Source organism: Arabidopsis lyrata, assembly GCF_000004255.2.
Source record: "Arabidopsis lyrata subsp. lyrata unplaced genomic scaffold ARALYscaffold_1, whole genome shotgun sequence".
Classification (NCBI taxonomy): Eukaryota; Viridiplantae; Streptophyta; class Magnoliopsida; order Brassicales; family Brassicaceae; genus Arabidopsis; species Arabidopsis lyrata.
The window spans coordinates 3,414,663-3,440,737 of record NW_003302555.1 but is presented as its reverse complement, the minus strand read 5'-3'; the positions used below and the strand labels follow the sequence as shown (position 1 = coordinate 3,440,737).

Below are 26,075 nucleotides of genomic sequence, written 5' to 3'. Positions count from 1 at the left end.
AAAACGTCGTTTTCACTGACGTGGCTTCTGGTCAATGAAAACGACGACGTTTTATTTTTTTCCCCTTCAAACGACGAAACGACGTCGTTTTAATTTTGAGGAAAATTTAAAATTAGGGTTCTTCATTTTCTCTCGAAACAGAAAAATGTTCGTCGATTTTATGAATTCACAGGTACTGTAAACGGAATCTGAAAGAAATATAGCAATAGCAAGAAAAAGCAAAATTTGTTCCTGATGTGTCCGTCTAAAGATTTTGTCTTTCTTCCTGCAGAGGAATCATTGTACATACATTCTATCTGGAAACTTGTCTGAAATCAATTGTATTTATAGTCTCGTGACCTGAATCATCATCACTACAATTCACAAAAATCTCAATCTGCATAACAATTCATGAACTCTAAAGCTATGGTACCACACTGCCATTCATTAAAATTTCAACTCGACACAAATGGAGACAATACCATATTGTTTTAGAAATCATACAACCCCAAGATCCATCACATGGTAAATAAATAGTTTTTCTCTCACGACCCAACTACAAGATTACATGAATATAACAGCAGCTTGGGTTTTGAATTTAAATTAGTTTTGAGTTTGGGTAGAAATTGACGGGGGGTCTTAGTTTGGGTTGGAAAAACCCGCCTCCAAATAGTTGGGGTTGAAAATGGCCGTTTTCCCGCCACGTCAATGCCACGATATCGCTGACTCAGCAGCCGTTAAATCCCGAACTAACACCGTCTTCTGTCGTGTTGAAATCGGCTAATTTTCATTAGTTTAGGTTTTGAATTTGAATTAGTTTTGAGTTTCGGTAGAAATTGACGGGGGGTCTTAGTTTGGGTTGGAAAAACCCGCCCCCAAATAGTTGGGGTTGAAAATGGCCGTTTTCCCCATGGTTAAGTCAACCCAGTTTCGAAGTATGTAGAACAACTTTATAAATCGCATAATCCGGTTTTAAATGACGTATTCTAATTTTTTTGTTTTGTTCTAAGTACGTATATCCTAAGTTCTTACGTAAATTAAATATATGTCTCTAAAAAGATTATAATAATTGTTAAGCCTCTCTAGACCATGAATAAAGTGCAGAATGTAAAGGAAATGCTCTAATAAGAACTTCAAAAAAAAAAAAAAAATAGCAGGAACTCGAACAAAAATGTGTGTTCACAAATCTCCTTAGATTTTTTTTTTTTTTTTTTCGTAACGAAAGATTTATTGTTTTCCTCAAAAAGTTATAAAATCATGATATTTTGATAATTCAATCTACAAGATATAAACTTCAAAAACACATCTCGATTTTCCATCCAACTGATCCGTAAAATTGTACTCAAACCAATATCATTTCGCCGCTGCTAGATGCATCGATCAGGCAAATGAGCAAACGAACATGACCAAAATTATATTCATAATGTCTCATGCGGCTTTAAACTGTTCGAATAACCCAGACGCTGAGGGTTTGAACCCATATCTAAGATGCACATGCTCATAATATATAAACCAATGACTTATATATATTTGGTGAATTTTTGCGCAGTATGCTAACAAGTATTTGTTTTTAAAACATATTAAAAACAAAAGTCAAATGGATGCGAGTGGGATATGATCCGTACTAGATTATGCGGATTGCGTGCCTCGAATTTCATATTTTCTAATACAATTAAGGTTTTGACATTCCATAAGCCAACCATTGCTCCATCAAGAATAATTTCCTTTACGAAAGTAGCTAGGCTCTAATCAAAATTAGAGTTAAGATCTAATTTTAGATATTAATTTAGTATTAACATGTCATATACGTACGTAGAAATCCGTATGTATAGACTGATTGGTGATGCATATGGATCAAGCTAAACCACGATCACAAATATTTCACCGATTCGAAACGTATAAACAATTTTCTACTATGTATATTGTTTCATTTTATTACAATCTCTTGGGAATATATAAAACATTAATTTGGATTTAAATAAGTACCTCTAAATGGAAACTGCGAATTAATACCCACAATGAAAATTCACGATTAGAACAAGAGATAGAAGAATATTTTGGACTTGGTTGCAAAATAAAGATCAGAAACATGAGTAATTCATTAGAGAAAAGTAAACTAGTGATACAAATAATGAACTACATCCACAACATAATATATCATGCTTATATATGCTTAATTCACATACATACAGAGACAGAATCTTAGACATATTATATATAGTATGTAATAAATTAAGAGGTAGGTTCAAGTAGCACATCTACTCATCATACACATATACACCTATATATACATCTATATATAGAGAGAGGGTTATATTGGATAACCTGTATAAAAAGATTATAAGAGAAGCGAGAGCTGATAGTATCACTAAAACAAGAAGAGAAAAATGACAGACGAAGATAGATTGTTACCAATAGCCAATGTAGGGAGACTTATGAAGCAAATCCTACCATCAAATGCAAAGATCTCAAAAGAAGCAAAACAAACAGTTCAAGAGTGTGCAACAGAGTTCATAAGCTTTGTTACATGCGAAGCCTCGGACAAGTGCCACAGGGAGAATCGAAAGACGGTGAATGGAGACGACATCTGGTGGGCTCTCAGCACTCTCGGCCTCGATAACTATGCTGACGCCGTGGGTAGGCATCTTCACAAGTACCGTGAAGCCGAGCGAGAAAGAACTGAGCACAACAAAGGTAGCAATGATAGTGGGAATGAGAAAGAACCCAACACTAGAAGTGATGTACACAACCAATCGACAAAATTTATTAGAGTTGTTGAGAAGGGAAGCAGCTCCTCAGCCCGTTGAACTAGATATCTGTGTTCTGAATCATTTAATATGAAAACAAGAAAGATCTGTAGAGAGACCAAAAGGATTCAATAAATGTTAATGTTTTGAATCGTTAATACAATGTACATGTTTGTAATTGCTTTCTAATTTTGATTTTCTACATATATATAAAGCTAATATATTTCTTCTTGCAAGCAAATAAGGTGTATACATAATTTAGACTTAGAATATTGGTTGGTTTGAACCAGTGGAGGATCCCATGGATATGGAAGTGGAGAAGATAGCAGAAGCAAGGTACTTATAGCTTACTATTGATATCTGTTTCAGTACTTGAACAATGATATTTTACATCATATGCCTTATGGCCTTAATTATGGAGCCTGAGGCTAGTGTTAAGCAAAATAAAGGAGCATTGGGACTTGACCATTTAAAATGAAATTCTAAACAAGTCAGAACGTAATTAGTTCACATGAATGGAAAGATTAAAGATAGCTTAGAAAGTTGACACTTGCAAGATTTTATTTCACATGTAAGTAGATCATGGTCTCTACAAACTTAAGCACAAGATAAAAAATTCCAACTAAGTTAAAGTCAATATTTCTTCTTTGCAAAAACAGCCAATAGAACTAAGAACAAACAATATTGGGGATGATGAGCTTTTTTTGTTTATCGTATAGCTTAAAGAGTTAAAAGTGTTTAGGGTTTGAATAGAGAGGGTAATAGGTTCAGAATTCCAAAAATAACCCCAAGACTATGAGGACCACACAACCTTATGGGTGCACTAAACTCGAAATTTTATATGAGTTTTCAAGATTTGTATATCTTATGACATGCTCGCTTTATGGTTATCTGCAAATGGGGTAGTTTTATATCATCAAATAAATAAGAAAGTTAGAAACAGTTCATGAAAGAAAGATGCAGCCTATAGTTTATGTAGAGCTTTCTTGGGACCACTTCTCAACTATCTTATGTTCTTGCCCGAATCAACTAAGATTGAACAAGTAACATATATAAGAGATTAGTTCAAAGAGACAAAAGCTGAAATCACAAACATCAAGATCTTTATTTATCAATAACTATACCAAGATAGTAAGTAACATTCCACAGTACATTTTAAACTATTAGTATACCAATGTAGTAACACGCAATGTTTTGCTATGTACTAATATTAACCTTAACAATGTTATATCTGACATCTATGTACTTAATGATTCTAGGGATAAATGTTTGTTTCCATTGGCTAAAACCATGGAATCGCGGCATTGAGCTCCTGCACAAGCAGGCAGCGATGCCTCGGGAACCATGAGCGCGAATATTTTAAGGTAACAACAAGTACAACCCACATCCGATGTACCCATTGCGAAGGACAAAGTGAAAGATGAAGAGGACAGGTCCATGTGAAATATAATAGCTTATTATGATGAATTTACTTACAACCATTAAGGTTGCAGCATGGACCAAGAAATATAATAGCTTTATGATGATTTTACGCAAGTTGCTGAACTTGATTCCCATGAAAAAAGAGATGCACGCATGTCAAAAGTTCTTCAGGTAAAAGGAAAAGAGCTATTTGATACCATCTTATTTTTCTCTGGGAGTTATTAACGAATTGTAGTAGAGTGACTTATCGAGAACAAGTCATTTCTAATGAAATTTCAAAGCTTGGTAGATTATGCAAGAACATATATATTTCAGATTAGGTTTTCGTTTAACTGATCACGAGAAACAAGATAAAGAATGTGCAAGATTAATTGGTACACAAATTACTTAAAGAATTTTACAAAACTGTAATCTTCCAAACCTAACTTCGATGATAGTATACTTCTGATGACGAGAACGTTCTCTAAAAGAAAAAGAAAACATCGAAATTATACTTAGGGACAAGGAGTTATGGACGACTATTGGAAGGAGAAAAAGAGAACCATCAGATATTGGCTACAAGAGACCATCAATGACGATAAACTCAGATTTTGACTTTTTTACCCGAAAGGAAAAGAATGAGCATATTAATTTGATGTAATTGGAATTGTTTACACCAGGAGAAAAATGTGGCTAAAGATTTTCTCCTCAAAATCTGATGCAAAAGCTATAACTGAAAGAAAAAGAAAACTCTTTGAATTAGCTTTCCAAAGAGCCAAAGATCACCACAACCAGAATTACGTACGACGAAGGAGTTAAGGATGTTTAAGGCTAGATGTAGACGCATACAAATGTTCCAACAATATGGAACCAAATAAAGACTTTCCCAAAGTTAGAAAAGAGCCAATATATATGAGAAAAAGCTTTTTAAACCAGTTTTTCAATGCACAATCGCCATCAAGATTTTGAGATGAAAGTTGTGATTTGTGACCGTTTAAGGAATATATAATCCAATTGGCCAGTGACGGTGAATGCTGCCCAATGACAACCAACAAACCAAAATGACCATTTTTCACAAATGTCTTGAAAAATTAACTGTTGTCACCAGATAGAGGAATAATATAGAAAAGAGAGACAGAAGCGACTTATATGCGTTTTGAAGAAAGAGTGAGACAAACAACATTAGAGAACGAGCGAGAAAATATACGCTTGTAAAAAGTCATGTCTATGAGAAAGTTAAAATCCAGCAACTTTAAAAGGTATAAGACTCACTACAACAAATAAAACATAGAACACTTGGATTATTTACAGAGTTTTATAAAAACTTAGAATCGAACTCTTTTTCCTTCAAAGTCATGTGTGGCCGAGTGTTGGATTTAGCCCTAATTTACATGTCTTCCAAGACTAAATCTACGAGACAATGTAATTTCATGGATACATATATGGTTCAAACATGAAGTCTCTTCTCCATCAAATAATGTCAACTTGAAATGCATGACACGATTTTCTCCCTATATTACATGTCTACGGAGAATATATGTACGAGACAATGTAATTTCATGGATAATGTAAATGGAGTTTAACCCGATAATAAATGGTGTGGGATGTAAATGTAATGATTCACTCTCTTTAATTTAACATACTACGAGTTGACAAAAGAAATATTAAAGAAAAACTACTAAAAAACATATGGCTTGTTTTTTGTTTTTTTTTACTTTGCTTCAAAACACAAGAAATATATATATAATTAAATGATATGAATAAGAATTAGAAAAATGAGTATAATTCCCAACTTTCTTTAAGAAAATGAAAGTTAGTTTGTTTTTTTTAACATCTGAAAAGACAGGGTTAATTTTTTTAAATATCAAATAAAAGAAAATACTGGATTCAATTTGAGAATGGAAATATTTTTGGATCCTCGTCTAATTTATTCATAAAATTAATGTGATACGATATAGGAAATGATTTATTATAGTTGACTAAACTATATATTAGAATTCTAATTTACGGAAAAAGAATAGGAACTATTTGCATAATTCATAAGATATTTATTAATAATATAAAAATGAGAAGAATAATCAGTTCGTAAAATGTAAAAAATTATATAAAAATGTTATCGGAAAATAGAAAAAATGTATAGAGTAATAAAAAAAAAAAAAAAAAAATCATATCTCCATAGGATTAAAAACAACATTTTCATTACGCAGCGCTTCTTCGCCCTCAGATTCTTCACCTTGAAAGACCATTAACATCATTCCTTCCCCAGATCCAAACAATGCCATCTCCACTCTCTCTATTTAGGGTTCTCTCCATCTTTTCAAATCCCTAATTCTTGCTCCTTCCTTCTATCAATTGCGATCAATTCATCATCCACGTCTCTCTACTCTTCTTCCTCCTCCCCAATTTAAAGATCAGAAGCCGCGAATTCCTCTGGCAACTTTTCCTCGGAATAGGGTTTCAGGTGTTGTGTATTGTCATCAGTTGACCTTTGCTTTTATAGCCAGATCGTTCGTGCTTTGAGTTTTTAGGGCTCCTTTACAAGGTTTCGTGTTGGTGAAATTTCTTCTACCTAGGTTGGGGGAAGAGTTGAGTAATTTCGTTGTAGATCGTGATTTGGGCTTTTACGGTTTCCGTTACTGGTGGCTGGAATTTATGGTAGCGTTATTGAATTCGGACTCTCTGCATGTGTAAGCGTTGAAGTTGCAAGTTTCACCGGGTTTTGTTTCTTCTGCTCAAGAGTCAGAGACATTTTTACGCATTTAGAATCGATTGAGAAGATTTTTAGGAATTAGTTTCTGTGGATTGTAACTTTATAAACACTGGGAGGGGATGTTTGGTTCTACATTGGATAGCAGCCGTGGAAACAGCGCTGCCTCAGGGCAGCTTCTTACTCCCACCCGCTTCGTCTGGCCTTATGGAGGTCGAAGGGTCTTCCTAAGCGGATCTTTCACCAGGTGAGATGACTGAGCTTGAACTAGGTTTGTTACTTTATATATTCCAGTAAAGCAATTTAAGGATTGCTTGTGGTTTATCCAGTAGAGTATGTGCTCTGTATAGTATCTGTCGGGTTTTTTTGCAGTCCATGGACTGATTTCTGATATGGGCATGTGAACAGGTGGACTGAACATGTGCCAATGTCACCGCTTGAGGGCTGCCCGACTGTTTTTCAAGTCATTTGCAACTTGACGCCAGGATATCATCAGGTTCATAATCTTGTACTGGACCTGTTTCGTGATAAATTCTTTGTGAATTAATCCCTGCTGTGATTTTGCCATGTCCTTGATACTGCTTCATTTAGTCTCTGGCTGCTTAACTTATGCAATATGCATGAGAATCTTATTTACCTCTGTCATAGTTGTACCATTTTGGCTGAAAATTGCGAATTTCCTTGCTAATTGATCAAATTTTTGCTTTTTACATCACCATCCACATAACAAAAACTCTTGTAAAAGAAACTTTTGGGTTCTTTATGTTGTTTGTGATAGCTAAATCATTTCTGTTAATAAAGGCTACTGTGTGTATAGAGATTCATATATTTTGGCAGTTGGATGTACTAACAAGATTTTAATTATTACAATATGAGATGCTTAAGAAGCCACTAATGTTACATTTAGTTTATTTTATTCACATGCAGTATAAGTTTTTTGTTGATGGGGAATGGCGGCACGATGAGCACCAACCATTTGTAAGCGGAAATGGTGGAGTAGTGAATACAATATTTATAACTGGACCAGATATGGTTCCTGCTGGTTTTAGCCCAGAGACACTCGGCCGGTCGAATATGGATGTGGATGATGTCTTCCTGCGAACGGTAAGGAATCTGACCTTTCTTTTTCAAAAATGCCGTGTTTATTCCCGCTGATTGATGTTTCAGGTTTCCCGAGTTGCTTCCAGTTTGGTTTCTTTAATTTTGATCCGTGGTTGGTTTCCTTCAGATTATTTGTTAACTGTTTGTCATTAGTCCAAGTATAATTGATTTTAGACCATTTTATCTTAATGTATAAAGCAGGATTCCTTAAGTTCCATTAAATTGTCTCTGAGACTACATTCAAATTGAGTTTCTGACTGCTTTTACATGTTGATTATATTGTAGGCTGACCCGTCAGGGGTTGATTTGGAGGTTTCTCGTCACCGTATATCTGTTTTATTGTCAACCCGTACTGCATATGAGCTGCTCCCTGAATCGGGCAAGGTCTGGTTTCTTGCTTGATCATTGATAATTTCTGTCTTCATGTCCTATAGATTATCGATTAAGAATAACTTCTGGCTTCTTACTTGGAAATTGTCTATGGTGATTGGAAATTTTACAGGTTATTGCATTGGATGTTAATTTGCCAGTGAAGCAAGCATTCCATATACTCTATGAGCAGGTTTACTTTATTTGCCAATTGCCCTTGTGTCAGCTTCTGTTCTTGTTAGGATGTTCATCTCTCTGTCTCTCACAGTCATGTAAACATTTTAATATTGTTGCATCCAGACCCGGAAAGGGAAGGAAGTGAACATATATTTCTAGATTGTCTGGCTTTCTGGTTTTTGCTAATTCCAGATGCTTTCAGGGAATCCCTTTGGCTCCTCTTTGGGACTTTGGTAAAGGCCAATTTGTTGGAGTTCTTGGTCCACTAGACTTCATTCTAATACTGAGAGAGGTTGGCTTCTATAAAAACTGTTCTTTGATAGAGCATTCCTTCGAGTTACTATTGTATAATTTTAGAATTTCCAAGAGGGAAGTCTGGATATCTCATAAATCACATAGTTTTATTGTTTTACTAGCTTATCAGTATAAAATTTCACTCTTGGGTGGTAATAGCAAATTTGTGAAATTGCAGCTTGGAACTCATGGATCAAACTTGACTGAGGAAGAGCTTGAGACGCACACAATAGCAGCCTGGAAAGAGGGGAAGGCTCATATTAGCCGACAATTTGATGGAAGTGGGAGACCATATCCTAGGCCACTTGTTCAGGTGAGATTTTCACAGTTGCTTTCTACCGCTATCACTACTAACTTTGTGTATGTACGCTTCTGTTTGCGTAGTCTCTGAACATAGCCTTATCCTAGAACTTTCTATTGCATGTTACATTGAAAAGAGCTAGTAGTTTTCTCTCTTGCTATTAATGCTTTTATATATGGCTATCAGGTTGGACCCTATGATAATCTGAAAGACGTTGCCCTGAAAATTTTGCAAAACAAGGTGGCAGCTGTTCCGGTTATATATTCTTCTTTGCAGGATGGTTCATATCCGCAGTTACTGCATCTTGCTTCGCTATCAGGCATATTAAAATGTAAGGTCCCTTCATTTGTGAATCAGACACAAATTGGCAATTCACACTTTTTAATTCATGACGTGCATATGATTCTGCCATTTGCCAAAATTTTCATTTCTCCAAATTCTGTAAAGGGATGGAATCTTTAGGAGGGAGGGAAATTAAAGACTATTAGTTGCAATTGAATTTGCCAAACTTTTTACACAGTTTTCCCTGTTGTTGATATTTTTTCCAGAAACTTATGCCTTTATCAGACACTTTAGCTCTAAATTAAGCATAATCTTCCAGGTATATGCAGATACTTTAGACATTCGTCTAGCTCTTTACCAATCCTTCAGCAACCCATTTGTTCAATTCCCCTGGGTACTTGGGTCCCTAGAATCGGAGAATCAAGTAGCAAACCTCTCGCTACATTGAGACCTCATGCCTCTTTGGGTTCTGCGCTCGCATTATTAGTTCAAGGTAATCCATTTTTGCTCCTGTTTCAGCAACATCTTATTCAAAGCTCATCTGCAACTCAGACTAACCTCTACATTAGAATCAGATTTTCAGTTTTAGAGTTTTCATCATAGATGATAATATAATCAAGTAGCTGAACACATGGGTTTCTTTGACATGTAATTGTTGTTGAACACATGGATTGTAGCACCGATGTAATTGTTGCAACACTGGTAAACTAAGGAGGTTTAAAAACTTGGAAACATTTTTGTCAATCTTAAAGCAAATATATTTATAGAATTTCTCGTGGCGATACCCTTTCTCTATTTCCTCATAGATGGAAATGAATGAATGAGTCATGCTTTATTTATGTCTTGTGTTTTCTGGTTATTACAGCTGAAGTCAGTTCAATTCCCGTAGTGGATGATAATGACTCGCTTATTGACATATACTCTCGAAGGTAAACCTCTATCCATCAATTGAAATGATATGTCTTATGCAGTTCCATTTTTGACGTCCTGTGTTCTGATGATATTTGTAATTGGCCAGTGATATAACTGCTCTGGCTAAAGATAAAGCATACGCACAGATTCATCTTGATGACATGACGGTTCACCAGGTAAACCTCTCATCAGAAAACAAGATCCATCATGTATCTCATCAAACCTTTCTTTTACGAGTCTACTAAAGTCTAACCTGCCTATCTATCATCGGAAATCGCCTCCTTTCTAATTTATTTGAACATATTTACGAGAATGAAAGAAGAGATCAAATGTTATAATAAAGTGGAGAATGTGTTTGTGGTTTCAGGCGCTGCAGTTGGGGCAAGATTCAAGTCCGCCTTATGGAATCTTCAACGGGCAGAGATGTCACATGTGCTTGCGCTCGGACTCTCTTGTGAAAGTGATGGAGCGGTTGGCGAATCCAGGTACACACTATCTCTTATACAATCTTCAGCTTTGTTTCTCGGTCATTTGACACACGAACATGAGATGAGATGTAATTGGGGTTTGGTTTGTGTAAATAAAACAAACTTAGGTGTAAGGAGGCTGGTGATAGTGGAAGCAGGGAGCAAACGTGTTGAAGGTATCATATCATTGAGCGATGTTTTCCAATTCCTGCTCGGTCTTTGACTCCCACAGCAAAACAACCTCCTCATCAAACTCTTTTTTTTTTTTTTTTTTTTTCTCATTTCCTCAATCAAAACGACCCAACAATTTGCTTCTTCTTCTTTTTATCTTCTTGCAAGGAATTTGTAAATTTGCTACGAACCTCTTCTTCTTCATTGTTTTCTTATTATTTTTGTTGTTTTAGTTGAACGGGTTTCCATTCTTGTGGAGATATTGGCTACCGGAATCTTTTACTAGTAGCTTCCTTCAGCTTTTTCTTCCCTCTTTTTTTGTTTTTTTTTTTTTTTTTTTTGAGTTTTCTTCACTTCATCGACTCGAAAAGCAACAGCATGAGAATGAGAAAGCCGTAGGATGAGATGTAAATCAGTTCTTACCAGAGAATTAACCCTCTGATTAGCTTACAAATAATGATTAGAATGACAACAATCATAACTTTGAGTAAATTAGCAAGCAAGTCAACGGTCATGTGAACTGTAGACCCAAGACCCTTCGTTGATGATTGACCAAAGAATTTTCAACTTCTTGCGGATTATGAACCATACCAACTACTACTCATTTAACCCAAAAAGTAAACATACCACCATTAGATATTTGAATAGCTCTTAATAAAATCCAATAAAAGGTGATATGAAATTATTAGATCCTATCAAATCAACTCAAAAAGAGGTTGTTCTGGACCATAGAGTAAGAATAAGCCGCTTAGAGCATCATCAACCCATCTCTATTTTTGTCTATAAACTTTATTTTAGAGTAAAATCCAATCCAATTCTATATTTTTCTCAATATATAAAGGATTTCTATGTTCTATTCTATAATTCTGGTCAAAGGAGCAGAATTCGTGCATTGCCGGAGTTGTTTTTAGAGTTGATGGAGTTTTTTCGTTCGCCAGAGTTATTGTTTATAAGCATTTTATTACTGTCTAGTGAACATAATGGTTAGAGATATGTTTGTTGTTAATTTTTCAAAAAGAAAGAAAATACATCTACTTACATTAAGAGTGGAATGAGTAGACTAACTAGTCTCGGATGGGAAACCACCATCTGAATTGTGTCAAGATTCATTCCATGACACATTGATATGAGAGAAGTGAAGGTATATTTGAACAGATCATATAAGTTTCTATGGAGCAGAAAGCTTACAAACACAGGAATGGTTGCGTTGATGTTAGCTTGGTCATAAAGCGCATGATGTTGAGCTTGGCGAAAGCAGTATAGTATCTTTACAGTTTTAACCATAACTTCTTGCGTTGAATCATGACGGAAATGACCCAAAAGATGCTCAATATCCCTGCAATTTAGAACATGATCAATGTGTTGAGGTGATTCGACAACAATGTTTTGCAATTCATGGAGAGCCTGAAAATACATAGAGAAATAATAAAGAAGTTAATTTTATAAATCTCTTAAGTCTATTTAATTTTATAAATCTCTTAAGTCTAATATGATTAAGGAAATAATTAAACACTAAAGCAAGTACAGTAAAACCTCTATAAATTAATAATGTTGGGCTCATAATATTTTATCAATTTATAATGGTATTAGTTTATCTATAAATTTACATTTATTAATTTATAGTGTAAATTATTTTTATTTTTTTGTCAACAATGTAAATTAATATTTATAGTGTAAATTAGTATTTATTAATTTATAGAAATTTTTTTTATTAATTGTTAAAATGATTTGATCAACATAAAATTAATGTTTGGATGTGCTAAAGTTTATAGTTTTAGACTAAACATTAATATTTCGAAGAGAAAATAATTTTATTGACAATGAAGAACAAAGATTATAGAATTCACTTATACATATGATATATATAAATGCAAACTTATGAATAATAACATCCATTGTTGTATTTGAAAAATCTATACGACCACTAAAACAAAAAAAAATATGGATATTCAAATTTTGAAAATTTACAAAAAAATTTGATTATTTTTATGAAAACACTTAATATTATATTATATATATATATATATATATATATGCAAATTTACATGATTATTAATTTTGATATTATTAGAACCATATTTTTACAAAAGGATATCAAAAAAGATATTGTCTTATTATATTATCCAATTTTTATACTAGCCTGATTCGGGATCAGTAAATGTTTTAAAACTAATAATAGATGACGTAATAACTACTGATGGTAAAAAATGTATTAACTCAAAGTTTGGCTTATCCAGAAAATTTACGTTTTCTTTTTTCCTCTTTTTGCCAAAAATTGACTTCGAAGCGAGTGTTTTCCGGTCCAACAACAAGCGTGTTTCGATTCAGATATAGACATGAACACGTAGATGCTGTGGTCAGATACTAACTAAAATGGCGGAGATCGGGAAGACGGTGTTAGATTCCGGCTGGATAGCGGCGAGATCCACGGAGGTCGATGTCGACGGCGTTCAGCTCACTACCACCAATCCTCCGGCTGTCAGCTCCGAATCTCGGTGGATGGAAGCCGTCGTCCCTGGAACGTAATCTTCACTTTCCTCTTCTCTCTCTCTCTCTTTTCTTTTCTTCTAAGCTATTAAACGAAGTGATTTTGTTCGAATATGTTTTATCAACTCTGAAACAAGTTTGGATTTGGTCTTCACACTTGTTTTTTCTTCATGGATCAGCTTTTGTATATGGCCGTGAGCATTTTGGACTGAGCTGCTTCTTCCTGATTCATGCATGAATGAGATATTCTTACTGATATAGGTTCTTTGTGTTCCTCTGGACAGTGTTTTGGGCACTTTGGTCAAAAACAAAGCTGTTCCGGATCCCTTCTATGGACTTGAAAATGAAGCTATCACAGATATTGCCGATTCCGGAAGGGACTATTACACTTTCTGGTTCTTCACTAAATTCCAATGTAAATGGGTGAGCCACCTCTCTCTGTTAAGCGGATTTGCAATGTTCTAACAAATTGCTATTTCACTCTCTTGTGGCTTCTTTTCTTATGTATACCATCTAAGTATGAGCCCTCATATTCCTCATAAGTGTATTAATTGTAACCAATTATATTTCCTGCTTTTGAGGTCTACCTCTACTTATTTTGTTTGATTTTTTTTTTTGCAGTTGTTGAATCAATACGTGCATTTGAATTTTCGTGCCATCAACTACTCGGCGGAAGTGTATGTAAATGGTCACAAGACTGTGCTCCCCAAAGGGATGTTTCGCAGACATACACTTGACGTCACTGATATTCTGCATCCTGAGAACAATTTACTTGCTGTTATTGTTAATCCCCCAGATCATCCTGGGACTATACCTCCCGAGGGAGGCCAAGGTGGTGATCACGAGGTACACCGCTCTCCGATCTCTCTGTGAGAAGCTCCTATCAGTGTTCTTTCTTTGCATTGTTCAATTAGCTATTGCAAACACTATTACCAATGTGACTGAAAAATATCCATGACAGATTGGAAAAGATGTAGCTGCACAGTATGTGGAAGGTTGGGACTGGATTTGTCCAATAAGGTAATTTTTTGTTAGAAGATTTAGCTTATCGGATATTTAACGGCGTTCTCTCTGAATACATTTTTTTCTTGTAGGGACCGGAATACAGGCATATGGGATGAAGTGTCAATATCTGTCACTGGGGTTAGTTTAGTTGGTCTACATTGTTTTCCAGAGATGATATCAATCAAGATTCTCCATGGAACCTTTATAATCACCTTCTTACTGAATGTTATAAATTGCTTTTATTGCAGCCTGTAAGAATAATTGATCCCCATTTGGTCTCAACCTTCTTTGACGATTACAAGAGAGCTTACTTGCATGTGACTGCTGAACTGGAAAACAAAAGCACATGGAATGCTGACTGTTCTGTGAATATTCAAATAACAGCCGAACTTGAAAACGGTGTCTGTTTAGTAGAGCATCTTCAGACAGAGAATGTTTTGATCCCTGCTCAAGGCCGTATTCAGCACACATTTAAACCGGTGTGTGGTATTGTTATCGTATATTACTTGTTTACGACTTAAATAACTTATTGCTCTAAATCTACTATGATGGTGGTATTGTCTATCCTAAAAACGAATGAAATGGTGAATTAACAGCTCTTTTTCTATAAACCTGAATTGTGGTGGCCCAACGGAATGGGAAAGCAAAACCTTTATGACATCTTGATCACTGTTGATGTGAAAGAATTCGGGGAATCTGATTCGTGGATGCAGCCATTTGGATTCCGTAAGATTGAGAGTGCTATTGATAGTGTCACTGGTGGAAGGTAAGCGTCATATATTTCAGTTTCAGTTTCAAATGGGTAGAATGGTTCTGTGAGGCTCTGCATCTTGTTTTTGAAAATTTTCCAGGCTGTTCAAGATCAATGGAGAGCCGATCTTCATCCGTGGTGGCAATTGGATACTATCAGATGGACTGTTACGCCTCTCTAAAGAACGTTACAGAACCGACATAAAGTTCCATGCAGATATGAACATGAACATGATCCGTTGCTGGGGCGGTGGCTTGGCTGAAAGGCCAGAGTTTTATCACTTTTGTGATATCTACGGTTTGTTGGTATGAATCTAAAGTGTTATTCGCTATCACCCTTCTTCAAATTTATTGCCATTTTTTGAAGTTAACGTTATTTATTCTCAGGTCTGGCAAGAGTTTTGGATCACTGGAGATGTTGATGGAAGAGGTGTTCCAGTATCAAATCCGAACGGACCACTAGACCATGACTTATTCCTCTTATGTGCTCGTGATACTGTCAAACTTTTGAGAAACCATCCAAGCCTAGCTCTTTGGGTGGGTGGAAATGAACAAGTTCCGCCAAAAGACATAAATGAGGCTTTAAAGGAAGACCTTAGGCTTCACTCTTATTTTGAAACCCAATTATTATCAGACAAGGATTCCGATCCTAGTGTTTATCTTGACGGTACTAGAGTTTATATTCAAGGATCTATGTGGGACGGCTTTGCAGATGGAAAGGGAAACTTCACTGACGGCCCATATGAGATTCAATACCCTGAAGATTTTTTTAAAGACACATATTACAAGTATGGGTTCAATCCGGAGGTTGGTTCAGTTGGAATGCCAGTTGCAGATACGATAAGAGCCACAATGCCTCCAGAAGGTTGGGAGATTCCTCTGTTTAAGAAGGGTTTGGACGGGTTTGTTGAAGAAGTGCCAAATCGAATGTGGGATTACCACAAGTACATTCCATATTCTAAGCCTGGAAAAGTTCATGACCAGATTCTTATGTACGGTACTCCAGAGAATCTCGATGACTTCTGCTTGAAGGTAAATTTGGGATCTTAACCGTTTTGGCCTTTACTGGTGTTGGCTTGCCCTGGTGCATAAATGTTAATTTTTCCCCTCAACTTAATGCAATGACTGAGTTCGGTTGATCAAAGAAACTTGAGATCATAAGTAACATATTATGACTTGTTTTTTCTCTGTAACAGGCTCAACTGGTAAACTACATTCAGTACAGAGCTCTATTCGAGGGCTGGAGTTCACAAATGTGGACGAAGTACACGGGTGTCTTGATCTGGAAGAACCAAAATCCATGGACTGGTCTCAGAGGTCAGTTCTACGATCATCTTCTCGACCAAACAGCCAGTTTCTATGGCTGCCGTTCCGCTGCAGAGCCAGTCCATGTCCAATTGAACCTGGCAAGTTACTTTTTTGAGGTCAGTGTGATTAGTTACTCTTTCTCTGACAGTCGCTGTGAACGAAGGTCTCTCAACTTAGTTTAAGAGTCTTGATCTATATAAGAAGTGAATTAAAAAGTCTGAGTCTAAGAAACTATGAAATTATGTAAATAATACATGAATTCTTGTTCTTTGAACCCCGCAGGTTGTAAACACGACTTCTAAAGAGCTATCGGATGTAGCGATAGAGGCATCAGTATGGGACCTAGACGGGAACTGCCCATACTTTAAAGTGTTTAAAATTGTCTCTGCACCGCCAAAGAAAGTTGTGAAAATATCGGAATTCAAGTACCCGAAAGCAGAAAACCCAAAGCCTGTGTATTTTCTTCTTCTCAAACTGTACAATGTCTCAGACAAAGCAGTTATATCCCGGAACTTCTACTGGCTTCATCTGCCTGGGAAAGATTACAGACTCTTGGAGCCGTACAGGAAGAAGCAAATACCTCTCACGATCACTTGCAATGTAGTTATGGTTGGTCCAAAATATGAGCTGGAGATCAATGTCCATAACACATCTAGAGCTGACTTAGCCAAGAACGTTGTCCAGGAAGACAGAAAACGCGATTTGGGGTTGCTCCAGAAGCTCTTTAGTAGATGTGTTGTTTCTGCAGATAGCAACCGTGGTTTGAAAGTAGTGGAAATGAAGGGATCTGATTCAGGAGTTGCTTTCTTCCTTCGTTTTTCAGTCCACAATGCAGAGACAGAGAAACAAGACACGAGAATTCTGCCAGTACACTACTCAGACAACTATTTCTCACTAGTTCCAGGTGAATCAATGTCTTTTAAGATCTCATTTGCAGCTCCTACAGGCATGAAGAAGTCTCCTCGTGTTATGCTTCAGGGATGGAACTACCCTGATAGGTTTAGTGTTTTTGGTTGAGACAAGTTATGTATCGTGTTTTTGTAACATACTCTCAAACCTTTCAATAAAAGAAACTTGCACATGTTTTGCCATTTGTAGCGCACTTAAATATGCACCCGACACTCACATTACCTTCAACAACCTGCTCAGAATCATATATTCAGATCAAACCTCGAGTCTACTTTTCATCACATCAAAATAAGTTACATATATATATACTAGTTGAGCAATCAAAAATCAAAAGCCTCTCTACTGTTTCTGGCAAGTCTTGCATGAGAGACAAGGAGACATTTTGTACATGTCATTTTCCTGGTGATGCAAACCTGGACTTCTCTCTCTGTCGGCTCAAGCCTCTGTCTCTTGGGGATGATCCCAACCCTGCTTGGCGCATGATTTCTGCAACAACATATACTAAAGTCAACTAATTGATTTACTAAGCTTACACAAAGTTGATACTAGTATATCATGTTTCTCAACATTACATCATTGCATGTTAACAGTGGTCAATGCAAAGCCACCATTCTAAAAAAGGTAAAACTTAAGAGCATCTTTAACATCTTTTGCTAGATTAGTAAACGGTATCAGCAACAAAGCAAGCTACCATAATTACCATAAAATAGTATTGTCTATTGATCAAGAAAATTGTGAAGACCACAGGAAACGTGCAGTGTACAATCATAAATGTCACAAAAGCGACTTACCTTGTCGCTTTCTTTCCAGTTCTTGGTCAAGCTCTTCCTTCCACTTCTTCTCTATCTCTGACAGAGCAACACTGCAAAGCCGAAACCAGCCAAGTCAAGCTGATGAAGGAATGAAACAAGAAGCCTACACTAAGGGAAAAATTGAAATTGTTGCTGGTCAATCAATGGCTAGGCTGAATTTTAAAGGAGCAGGACGGTAGCTTTGAAATCCTTAAACTCTAGATGTTAGGACGCATTTGTGATTACTAATTCTCATATGGCCGACATACTGTCAGCACTGGTGTGAAAAGCCAAAATGAAACAATTATACGACATGGAGGGCGATCATAGCTTAAGACAAGCATGGGACTTAGTTATGGCTTCTTGATTCCTACCGAGTGCCTAAGAGTAATTGAAGGAAATGTCTAAATCCTTAAAACTTAAATTCCAAACAGAATTAGCTCTTGAGCGACTAACCTCTGGCTTAATTCCCGCCCAGTGTCAACAACGAGACCCCTCCAGTCTGTGACCCGAGCTGATACACCATCCTGTGAAGCTTCATCACCTCCATTGTTAATATTCAATTCACGACTACTACCACTTCCTGGGCTCTTGGAACAACTAGTTGTGTCTGCTGCTCTTGAAGGTGAACCACCAAGAGGACCCCGACTCGGTGACCTGCTTTTTGGAGGCAGTTTCAGGAAACCACGAGCAGTTTCCTCTCTTTTACTGTTACATAAATTACTCTCCATACAACTGGGAGAGCATATGATCATACTATTGTAGTATTCTTCATAAAGAGGCGTCTGTAACTTCTTTAGATCTGCAGCCTGAGAGAAGTATATATTCACTGCCATGTTAGTGATTTACGTACAAATGCAGTGAGGACAATGAAAAATGTAGTATACAGTGCATGAGGCACCTTCTCATCTAAGAAAGCTTTAATTTTTGACTCGGTCAGCTCATCATCATCCTCTGAGTATGAAGGTTGGTCACATTCCATGCTCATTGTAGTCTCTTTCTCTCCATTACCAGGACTTTCGTCAAATTTGGACTTCAAAGCAATAGACATATCGCTTATTGCATCATAGCTCTGTACACATAGATTTTATAAGTGATGCTCACAACACAAATTGAAACATGATCCAAACAAGAGTTGAGACTTAAATTCTAAATGAGAAATTATATGTATGCTTACCTTCTTCAGATCACAATTGTTTTCAAGGGTAGGCCTCATCTCTCCGTCAAATGTCAAGAAATTCTCATCATCAATCAAACACATATTGTCTTCATCACCTCCATTATCATTTTGTTGCCATAAATTTTTGTTTTGCATTGATTTCACAGGATTTACAAGTGAATAATTCAAACTGCCCAAGTTACACATGTCACCTACATCGTCGCATGTAGAATCTGGACTGAAACAAAGGAAACAGGCAATAAACCGTCAAAATCTTTCACAAACCCACAAATTCATCTTAGTACTTTTGGTTTCAGCCAGATTTGATTTTCAGAACTTACGTGCTCTTAGTGTTATTTATCTGTAACGGTAGTGGAGGACTAAGATTGTTCTGGAAAAGAACAAAATAATCTTATCAAGATGGCTTCAGGAAAATGTTATATGATATTCATAAGATGGGTAACATCCACCCACCATGACAGAACCAAGATCAGTAGAAGCAGATTCCTTGTGTTTTCCCATAACAAAAGGATGCTGCGAATAAAACAAAATCAGGAATTTTACTCAAAACTTTCCAATCTGGTATTGAGGGCGTCACTTAAACTGTTTATAGTTCACCTTTAGTAGCTCAGATGCGGTTGGCCGCAGATTTGGTACCCTGTCAAGACGGGTCAATGATTCAGCAATTCCAAAGACAAGACACAATAGTAGTGAAGGAAGTTACTATTAAAAGTTCCAAACTAATGTTGCTGAAGCAAAGTAGCTTACTCCTGCAGACACTTGAGCAGAAAATCTTTTGCATTAGAGGAGAGAGTATCAGGTATTGGAGGATGTGATTTTGTTGTTCCAATGAAGAAGATAGCAGCAACCTAAAAAGGAAGTATGTCCACCTGTAATTAAGGAGCAAAATTCTTCACAAAAATCATCACCAGGAATACGAAACAAATTACCTCTTTATACTGCTGACTCCAAGGAGCCTTCCCAGTTACCATTTCAATAACTGTACAGCCTACGCTCCATATATCAGCAGAGCTGAAAATAATAGCCACAGGTTTGTGAGAAATCAAAATTATGGAATATACACACCAGAACTACAAATAATAGCCACAATTATATGAGATATCAGTTACAAAACATCTAGTTTTATATCTACGAGCACGATTGGGTGCTTACAAGCTATGTCCAGTTTGAAGAATAACTTCCGGAGCCATCCAATATGGTGTCCCTTTCATAGATTTTGCACCAGTCATCGTAGCCTAGAGATGAAATCATGTCAATCACATTCAATCACTATGAAGAATATGTTGTACTAGACCAACTGAGAAATAAGTGTATACACAGAACAGAACTTTCCCTGCAATGTAGGTTGTAGAAAACAAATTATTTGGCTTACCAACTCAGCTACTTGTTTAGATGCACCAAAATCAGCAAGTTTAATGCATCCTTTATTATCCACAAGGATATTAGCCCCCTGAGAACAGAAGAAACATAGAATCTCATGGGCAATGACTTGAGACCGTAAGCACTTACAAAGCATGGAGAAAAATTGCTACCTTAATGTCTCTGTGCATAATTGCATGATTGTGCAGATACTCCAACCCTAAAAGCAGCTGCCTCGTGTATGTCCGGACAACCTAATTCAATACTTCTCAACATTTAAGCACTGCAAACATTCTAAGAGATCAAAAAACTAAATCCAAGCATGACTTACTGATTCAGGGAAAGGTCCGAATTTCTCTAAGAGCGATGATATAGATCCACCGGGAACAAACTCGAGAAGGATATTCAGCGTATCATCTTCCCTCACTGTACCCAAATATCTCTAAAGCCAAGAAAAAACTACATGAGTTAGATAACACAAGGAAGTGCTGGATCCATATGAATCGAGAAGAAGACACTACCAATAGTTACTTACAACTATATTTGGATGGGAGAGATTTTTAAGAAGCTTAACTTCTTCTTCAAGCTCCTGAATATGAGCCTACTTAGCACCAAGACAGAAAACAAATTCAATGAAGTACAAAAATCAATGGAAGTTGAAAAAGGGAAAACTCAATGAAGTAGATATGCAACAACAACAAAAGAATCAGTATAAACCATAAATGAATTGGAACCTGAGCTTTTTCCTTGGAAGCAAGATTGGCTGCAATCAGAACCTGAGTAGAACAAAGCTTTTGAAGTTAAGTATAGATTTCAACAAAATAGGCTGCGAGAGGATTACGTAATTCAAATTTAAGTCCCAATTAGCTTCAAATCCACCGCAATCAGAAAACCAAACCCTAAATTACCTGTTTAACGGCGAGAAGCTCGCCGGAGTCAAGATTCATACCCATGTACACCGTACCGAACGCGCCGCGACCAATTAACTGACCTTTCCTCCACGAAATCGGAGGTGCCATGTCTACGGTGTTAGCAGGAGGAGGAGGCGAGGAGGAGGGTTTGATAAAAATCTTCGATTGGCGGATGCAGGAGGTGATCTTATCGGCGAGGAGACCGGGTAATGGAGGCTGATTCTCCTGGTTATCGTCGTCGGAAGTAGGACGGAAAACAAGCGATCGACGAACGGAGCCGAAGAAATCTTGCATTTGAACGATTAGGGAAGAAGAAGATGGGTTTCACTGTGACTCTTTTGTTTCATCGGTCGGCACAAAAGTGTGTTAACGAGTGAGAGGGAAAAAAGGCATCGATATTATATTTTGAATAGAGAAAATTTACTTTACTTAAATTACGCATTATTATTCCAAATCTTTCATAAAAAGTATGATTAATATTTGTATTCATTTCTCATTATGATTAATATTTGTATTCATTTCTCATTTTATCATCGAATTTAGGTGTCTTTAGAGGTTTTTTAGTCGTCGTTAGAAGTATTTTTCCTAGTTTTTTTTTTTTTTTTTTTTTTTTTAAGTATTTTTCCTAGTTCAAATCATTCGACGAGATATGACTAACTTTTAGTTGTTTTACCATTTACTATACTATGATTTTTTCCTTCTTAATCCACAATTGCCTGATAGAAATTCCCCTTCAAAATCTGTGTCTCTCTCTACGTCAAAAGAACAAAAAAAAAAGTCTCTTGTTGAATAAGCAACTTTATGATTACTCTTCTCATTGACTCAGACGGTTCTTCTTCCTAGGATCTCTTACTCTAATCTTCCAATGGTTTTCAGGAAAACCACTGAGCTTAGCCATTCTCCTCCACTTCTCAACGTTCTTCTCCATCTTAAGAGTCAAACCACAATAACCTTTCAACTTCTTGGGCATCTTGTCGTACACTTTCCACCATCTCTCATGCACCGACTCGCTTGCATACACACGTCGCGTTTTCAAGTCCCAGTTACAATCGTAGTCTCTGTAACATCGCCATGGTTTTAGTCCCAAGTAGTGGATGCCCTCTAAATTTTCTGGAAGATTGCGTGCTTTATCATGCCTGCTTTCATCGCCGAAGTATTTCATCGTATTTAAACGTTTTGATAACCTATGCCACCACACGAAATATTCGTTCAGAAATCCTTGGTCTCCCCCGTTGTAAGACCCAATCTTGAATGATTTGAGCATCAAATCCTCGAACAAGCAAGCTGATGGCTCCAGAACCTGAAGAAACCAGTGTTTCTTAGATAGATATAGATAGCAAATCTTGTTGACAAAAAAAATCAAAAAAACAAATTGACTATTAAGTCTATATGCATGGTAGAGAGTTTCCACAAGACAATTATCTTTAGAAACTTGAATCTAAAAACCTACTCGAATCAAGCAATATGTATCGCTAAAGAAATTGTTAATTAGATGCATTACCATGACTCCGGAGTTGAACATGACTTTGTTATTGCCAGCGGCAGAAAGTTGAGGATAGAAGAAAAGGTAATCAATATTCTTGACGATGATGAAGTCTGCGTCTATGAACACTAGCTTATCGTAATCTGTCACTTGCCACACACGTAACTTACTGTAGTTCCACTCATTGTAAGAACGTTTCTTGGAGAAAGGGCTACGGATTCTCTCTACTCGCCGTAGTTTCCAGCCGGCAAGTCTTAGGCCAATGAGAGAACTGTTTGTTATGGAGTCATCGTGGAGGAGTACCATGTCCTTGGTTGATCCAGATTGCCTTATGCTTTGTGCTAAGGCTATTGCCCCGCATACGTAGACCTCCGATGAGTGTAGTAACGTCACGTAAGCGACACGTTGGGCAGTAATTGATGATAATGTAGTTTTTGTGGATGTGAGACTTTTGTTCTTGTCTTGTATCCATGCTTCTTCTTGACCTTTAACAACGAATGAGAAATAGTACTTAGTTGAAAAAAATGTTATTGGTTAATCATATATCGGAACTTTTTGTTATCATTTTACTGCTTTTAATCAACAAAAACATTGGAATATTTTTTAACTATGCATTATGTGATCATATTGCAATAAATAAATAAATAAAGGAAACTTGTTGATGTAGAAATAAACTATGAATAATGTAATTAAAAATACCTGGCGGAGCAATCCGACATGAACCAGGAGGCATGAGAAGCTTCTGCTTCAACCTGGTAAGATCAGGCCGATACACCCAATAGTCCCCCACGCGCTTCACGCGCTCGTCACACCTAAAGATCTCATGCATAGGCCCACATGATCCGATGAAGACAACGTACACCATCCGATCAACATTCCTCCAACCACTCTCCACCGCAAGATTCGCTGCCGCCAGATTCACCTGTAGCCTGAAAACGTCTCTTAACCCTCTCTTCTCCGAGAAACCATCGCATGGAACTTTGACAACGACCACGTCTACGTCAGCATCGATTCCTTCCATCTTAGGGAGAGGGACTTCTGGACAACTAGGAGTGTGCCACGTGTGATCCTCGTCGATCCAAACCGGGAATAATCTCTCCCACGTCAGATTGTTCGGAAGAGGATCGAGCGACACGTGGACATTCTTCAAGATCGACGTCCCGCTTGCCTCGTAGCTCTCTCGCTCGTTCACTGCGATGTTGAGAAGACCCACCCGGATCTTTTTCTCATCCGGAAGATAGTTTCTGATGAGTCGGAGCCATATCGGGTGCCGGTTAACCGGTTCCGGCAAAGAATAACGAATCTCTACTATCGAAGGAGATTTGATCATGGGATTGAGCAGAAACAGAGGTTTAAAGTTTAGGACCAAACCCAAAAACGACAATGTTATTAGTATAAGATAAAACATAAAAATTCTCCTGCTCGAATTATTGTTTTTTGCCCCCATTTTTTCGCAACTCTCTCTATGCTCTTAGCGATACCTGAATCTACATACATGTAATGTGTGCGTGAACTCATAATCTCATATACATGAACGTATATGTGCCAATTCATGGGTGTGTATGATTGAAGAAGGCTCTTCAGATGCATGGACGCACGTTGGCGTAGAAGTCAATTCGTTAGGTGATTCTACGAATAATTGTGTAATAAAATTCCATGCGCAAGTTAGGCGCCTGTTTTGTGTTATAATTGAGAATTAGTTTTAATAACAACAGTATATCGGATATATATATCAAATTGGTGACCAAGCTTGTGATTGTTTATTTTTTTAAATAGCGATATCAAACATTAAACAAAACAGTGGTAGTTCATTTATGCTTTAATAAAATATTTTGTTGGCTAGCTACGTGAATTTGTTGTCGTTAACGTGGACCAAATCATTCAAATCGCATTTTAAATTATTTATTGTTAATTAGTCGGTTGATAAATCTATATCAATCGGCAATCGCTATAAGCTGATTATTAGGTATGGCCCGCCCCGGCTCAATATATTTGGAAGTCTTAGGGCAAAAAAAATTTTTTTGGCCTATTATTATATATAATGAAAAAATTTACTTAATTTTTTGAAAAATTTACGTATTTTTTATAGTAAAAATTGTTATTTTAAAATTTTTGGGTCTTTTTATACATTTTCTTATAAAAAAATTAGGCCTTTTAAAATAGAATTTTCATATTAATAATATTTTTAGAAAATATTTGGGCCTTTTTTAAATGTAAATTTTTTTTTGAAAAAAAAAGCTCCGGGCCGTCGCACCTCCGCCCTACCCTTCTAAGCCGGGGCTGGGTATGGCCCATGCAGGTAGTCCAAAAGATTTCCTCATCTTCATCATTTAAAAATCACATCAAAAATAATAATTAATCATTCAATTTTTTTTGGTATGACATAATTAATCATTCAATTAACTCAACATTTGTAGATTTATCGTCTTTCACAAAAAAAAAATTGTAACACAAAAAGAACTAACGAAAACATTAAATAAATATATATGTATATAAGAAAATATACAAGAAATTTTATTATTATTAGAGATTAATGAATTAAAAGTAAACTTTGAAAAAAAATCATATACTCCTTATGTTTCTTAATAAGTGTTCTTCTAGCAAAAAAATATAGTTTTACTTTTGTTCTTTTCAATTTTTAGTATAAATTTTATTATCAATTTATTATTTTTGACTCTTAAAATTCTGCATTTTTTTTTCATTAGTTGAATTTTTTTAAATAGATAATTAAACATAATTTAAAATAGAAAAAAAAAAACAGAAAATTAAATGATTTCTTAATCTATTTGTCAAAACAACATATAAACAACATATAAACAACATATAAACAACATATAAAATAAACAGAAAGAATATTGAGAAATTGTTAAAAATGCCCTTTTTTCAATACCCCTTTTCAAAAATGCCCCATTTGAGGGTCCATTTTTAAGTTTGCCCTCTTTTAATTTTTAATGACCATTTTACCCTTATTGAAACAAAATTAG

The 26,075-nt window shown here is 36.3% G+C and overlaps 5 protein-coding genes across 6 annotated transcripts; 3 read left to right on the top strand and 2 right to left on the bottom strand.

Annotated features, from left to right (window-relative positions):
- The first annotated feature begins 2,334 nt into the window (after nt 1-2,334).
- On the top strand, nt 2,335-3,058 carry LOC9325795 (nuclear transcription factor Y subunit B-4). Its single transcript, XM_002892432.2, has one exon. The coding sequence runs from the start codon at nt 2,367-2,369 to the stop codon at nt 2,784-2,786; it is 420 nt and encodes a 139-aa protein (XP_002892478.1). The 5' UTR covers nt 2,335-2,366; the 3' UTR covers nt 2,787-3,058.
- Nucleotides 3,059-6,310: 3,252 nt separating this feature from the next.
- On the top strand, nt 6,311-11,211 carry LOC9328539 (sucrose nonfermenting 4-like protein). The gene is made up of 13 exons (XM_021012953.1): nt 6,311-7,081; nt 7,243-7,330; nt 7,762-7,938; nt 8,221-8,319; nt 8,438-8,497; nt 8,684-8,773; nt 8,954-9,088; nt 9,263-9,407; nt 9,678-9,851; nt 10,224-10,287; nt 10,377-10,446; nt 10,638-10,755; nt 10,866-11,211. The coding sequence occupies exons 1-13, from the start codon at nt 6,957-6,959 to the stop codon at nt 10,958-10,960; spliced, it is 1,440 nt and encodes a 479-aa protein (XP_020868612.1). The 5' UTR covers nt 6,311-6,956; the 3' UTR covers nt 10,961-11,211.
- Nucleotides 11,212-13,146: 1,935 nt separating this feature from the next.
- On the top strand, nt 13,147-17,549 carry LOC9325794 (mannosylglycoprotein endo-beta-mannosidase). 2 transcript variants are annotated; one of them, XM_021011735.1, is made up of 12 exons: nt 13,147-13,430; nt 13,575-13,589; nt 13,680-13,818; nt 14,017-14,241; nt 14,357-14,415; nt 14,490-14,538; nt 14,649-14,879; nt 14,997-15,166; nt 15,252-15,456; nt 15,538-16,182; nt 16,347-16,574; nt 16,741-17,549. In XM_021011735.1, exons 1-12 carry the CDS (start codon nt 13,282-13,284, stop codon nt 17,473-17,475), a joined length of 2,850 nt encoding a protein of 949 aa, XP_020867394.1. In that variant the 5' UTR covers nt 13,147-13,281; the 3' UTR covers nt 17,476-17,549. The 2 variants fall into 2 exon arrangements, with proteins under 2 accessions (XP_020867394.1, XP_002892476.1); XM_002892430.2 differs by lacking the exon at nt 13,575-13,589 and having other exon boundaries at nt 13,148-13,430.
- A 65-nt stretch (nt 17,550-17,614) lies between these two features.
- Nucleotides 17,615-21,992, bottom strand: LOC9325793 (mitogen-activated protein kinase kinase kinase ANP1). The gene is made up of 17 exons (XM_021011736.1): nt 21,606-21,992; nt 21,432-21,473; nt 21,233-21,298; nt 21,029-21,139; nt 20,871-20,951; nt 20,711-20,788; nt 20,491-20,573; nt 20,268-20,349; nt 20,086-20,186; nt 19,936-19,975; nt 19,792-19,851; nt 19,659-19,708; nt 19,336-19,555; nt 19,060-19,230; nt 18,615-18,967; nt 18,159-18,229; nt 17,615-17,853 (listed from the first exon to the last, which is right to left on the bottom strand). Exons 1-17 carry the CDS (start codon nt 21,900-21,902, stop codon nt 17,759-17,761), a joined length of 2,001 nt encoding a protein of 666 aa, XP_020867395.1. The 5' UTR covers nt 21,903-21,992; the 3' UTR covers nt 17,615-17,758.
- A 269-nt stretch (nt 21,993-22,261) lies between these two features.
- Nucleotides 22,262-24,858, bottom strand: LOC9325792 (putative UDP-glucuronate:xylan alpha-glucuronosyltransferase 5). The gene is made up of 3 exons (XM_002889682.2): nt 23,791-24,858; nt 23,110-23,576; nt 22,262-22,908 (listed from the first exon to the last, which is right to left on the bottom strand). Exons 1-3 carry the CDS (start codon nt 24,536-24,538, stop codon nt 22,423-22,425), a joined length of 1,701 nt encoding a protein of 566 aa, XP_002889728.2. The 5' UTR covers nt 24,539-24,858; the 3' UTR covers nt 22,262-22,422.
- Nucleotides 24,859-26,075: the final 1,217 nt, after the last annotated feature.

Bases quoted from the DNA above. Each gene is read 5' to 3' on its own strand.
- LOC9325795 (XM_002892432.2), top strand. From the start codon at position 2,367: ATGACAGACGAAGATAGATTGTTACCAATAGCCAATGTAGGGAGACTT.
- LOC9328539 (XM_021012953.1), top strand. From the start codon at position 6,957: ATGTTTGGTTCTACATTGGATAGCAGCCGTGGAAACAGCGCTGCCTCA. The intron at 8,320-8,437 runs GTCTGGTTTCTT...GAAATTTTACAG, and splicing joins TGCTCCCTGAATCGGGCAAG to GTTATTGCATTGGATGTTAA. The intron at 9,089-9,262 runs GTGAGATTTTCA...TATGGCTATCAG, and splicing joins ATCCTAGGCCACTTGTTCAG to GTTGGACCCTATGATAATCT.
- LOC9325794 (XM_021011735.1), top strand. From the start codon at position 13,282: ATGGCGGAGATCGGGAAGACGGTGTTAGATTCCGGCTGGATAGCGGCG. The intron at 13,819-14,016 runs GTGAGCCACCTC...TTTTTTTTGCAG, and splicing joins CTAAATTCCAATGTAAATGG to TTGTTGAATCAATACGTGCA. The intron at 16,183-16,346 runs GTAAATTTGGGA...TCTCTGTAACAG, and splicing joins TCGATGACTTCTGCTTGAAG to GCTCAACTGGTAAACTACAT.
- LOC9325793 (XM_021011736.1), bottom strand. From the start codon at position 21,902: ATGCAAGATTTCTTCGGCTCCGTTCGTCGATCGCTTGTTTTCCGTCCT. The intron at 20,574-20,710 runs GTAAGCCAAATA...TTTCATCTCTAG, and splicing joins CTAAACAAGTAGCTGAGTTG to GCTACGATGACTGGTGCAAA. The intron at 19,231-19,335 runs GTAAGCATACAT...CTATGTGTACAG, and splicing joins ACAATTGTGATCTGAAGAAG to AGCTATGATGCAATAAGCGA.
- LOC9325792 (XM_002889682.2), bottom strand. From the start codon at position 24,538: ATGGGGGCAAAAAACAATAATTCGAGCAGGAGAATTTTTATGTTTTAT. The intron at 23,577-23,790 runs GTATTTTTAATT...TCGTTGTTAAAG, and splicing joins ATGTCGGATTGCTCCGCCAG to GTCAAGAAGAAGCATGGATA. The intron at 22,909-23,109 runs GTAATGCATCTA...TGGTTTCTTCAG, and splicing joins TGTTCAACTCCGGAGTCATG to GTTCTGGAGCCATCAGCTTG.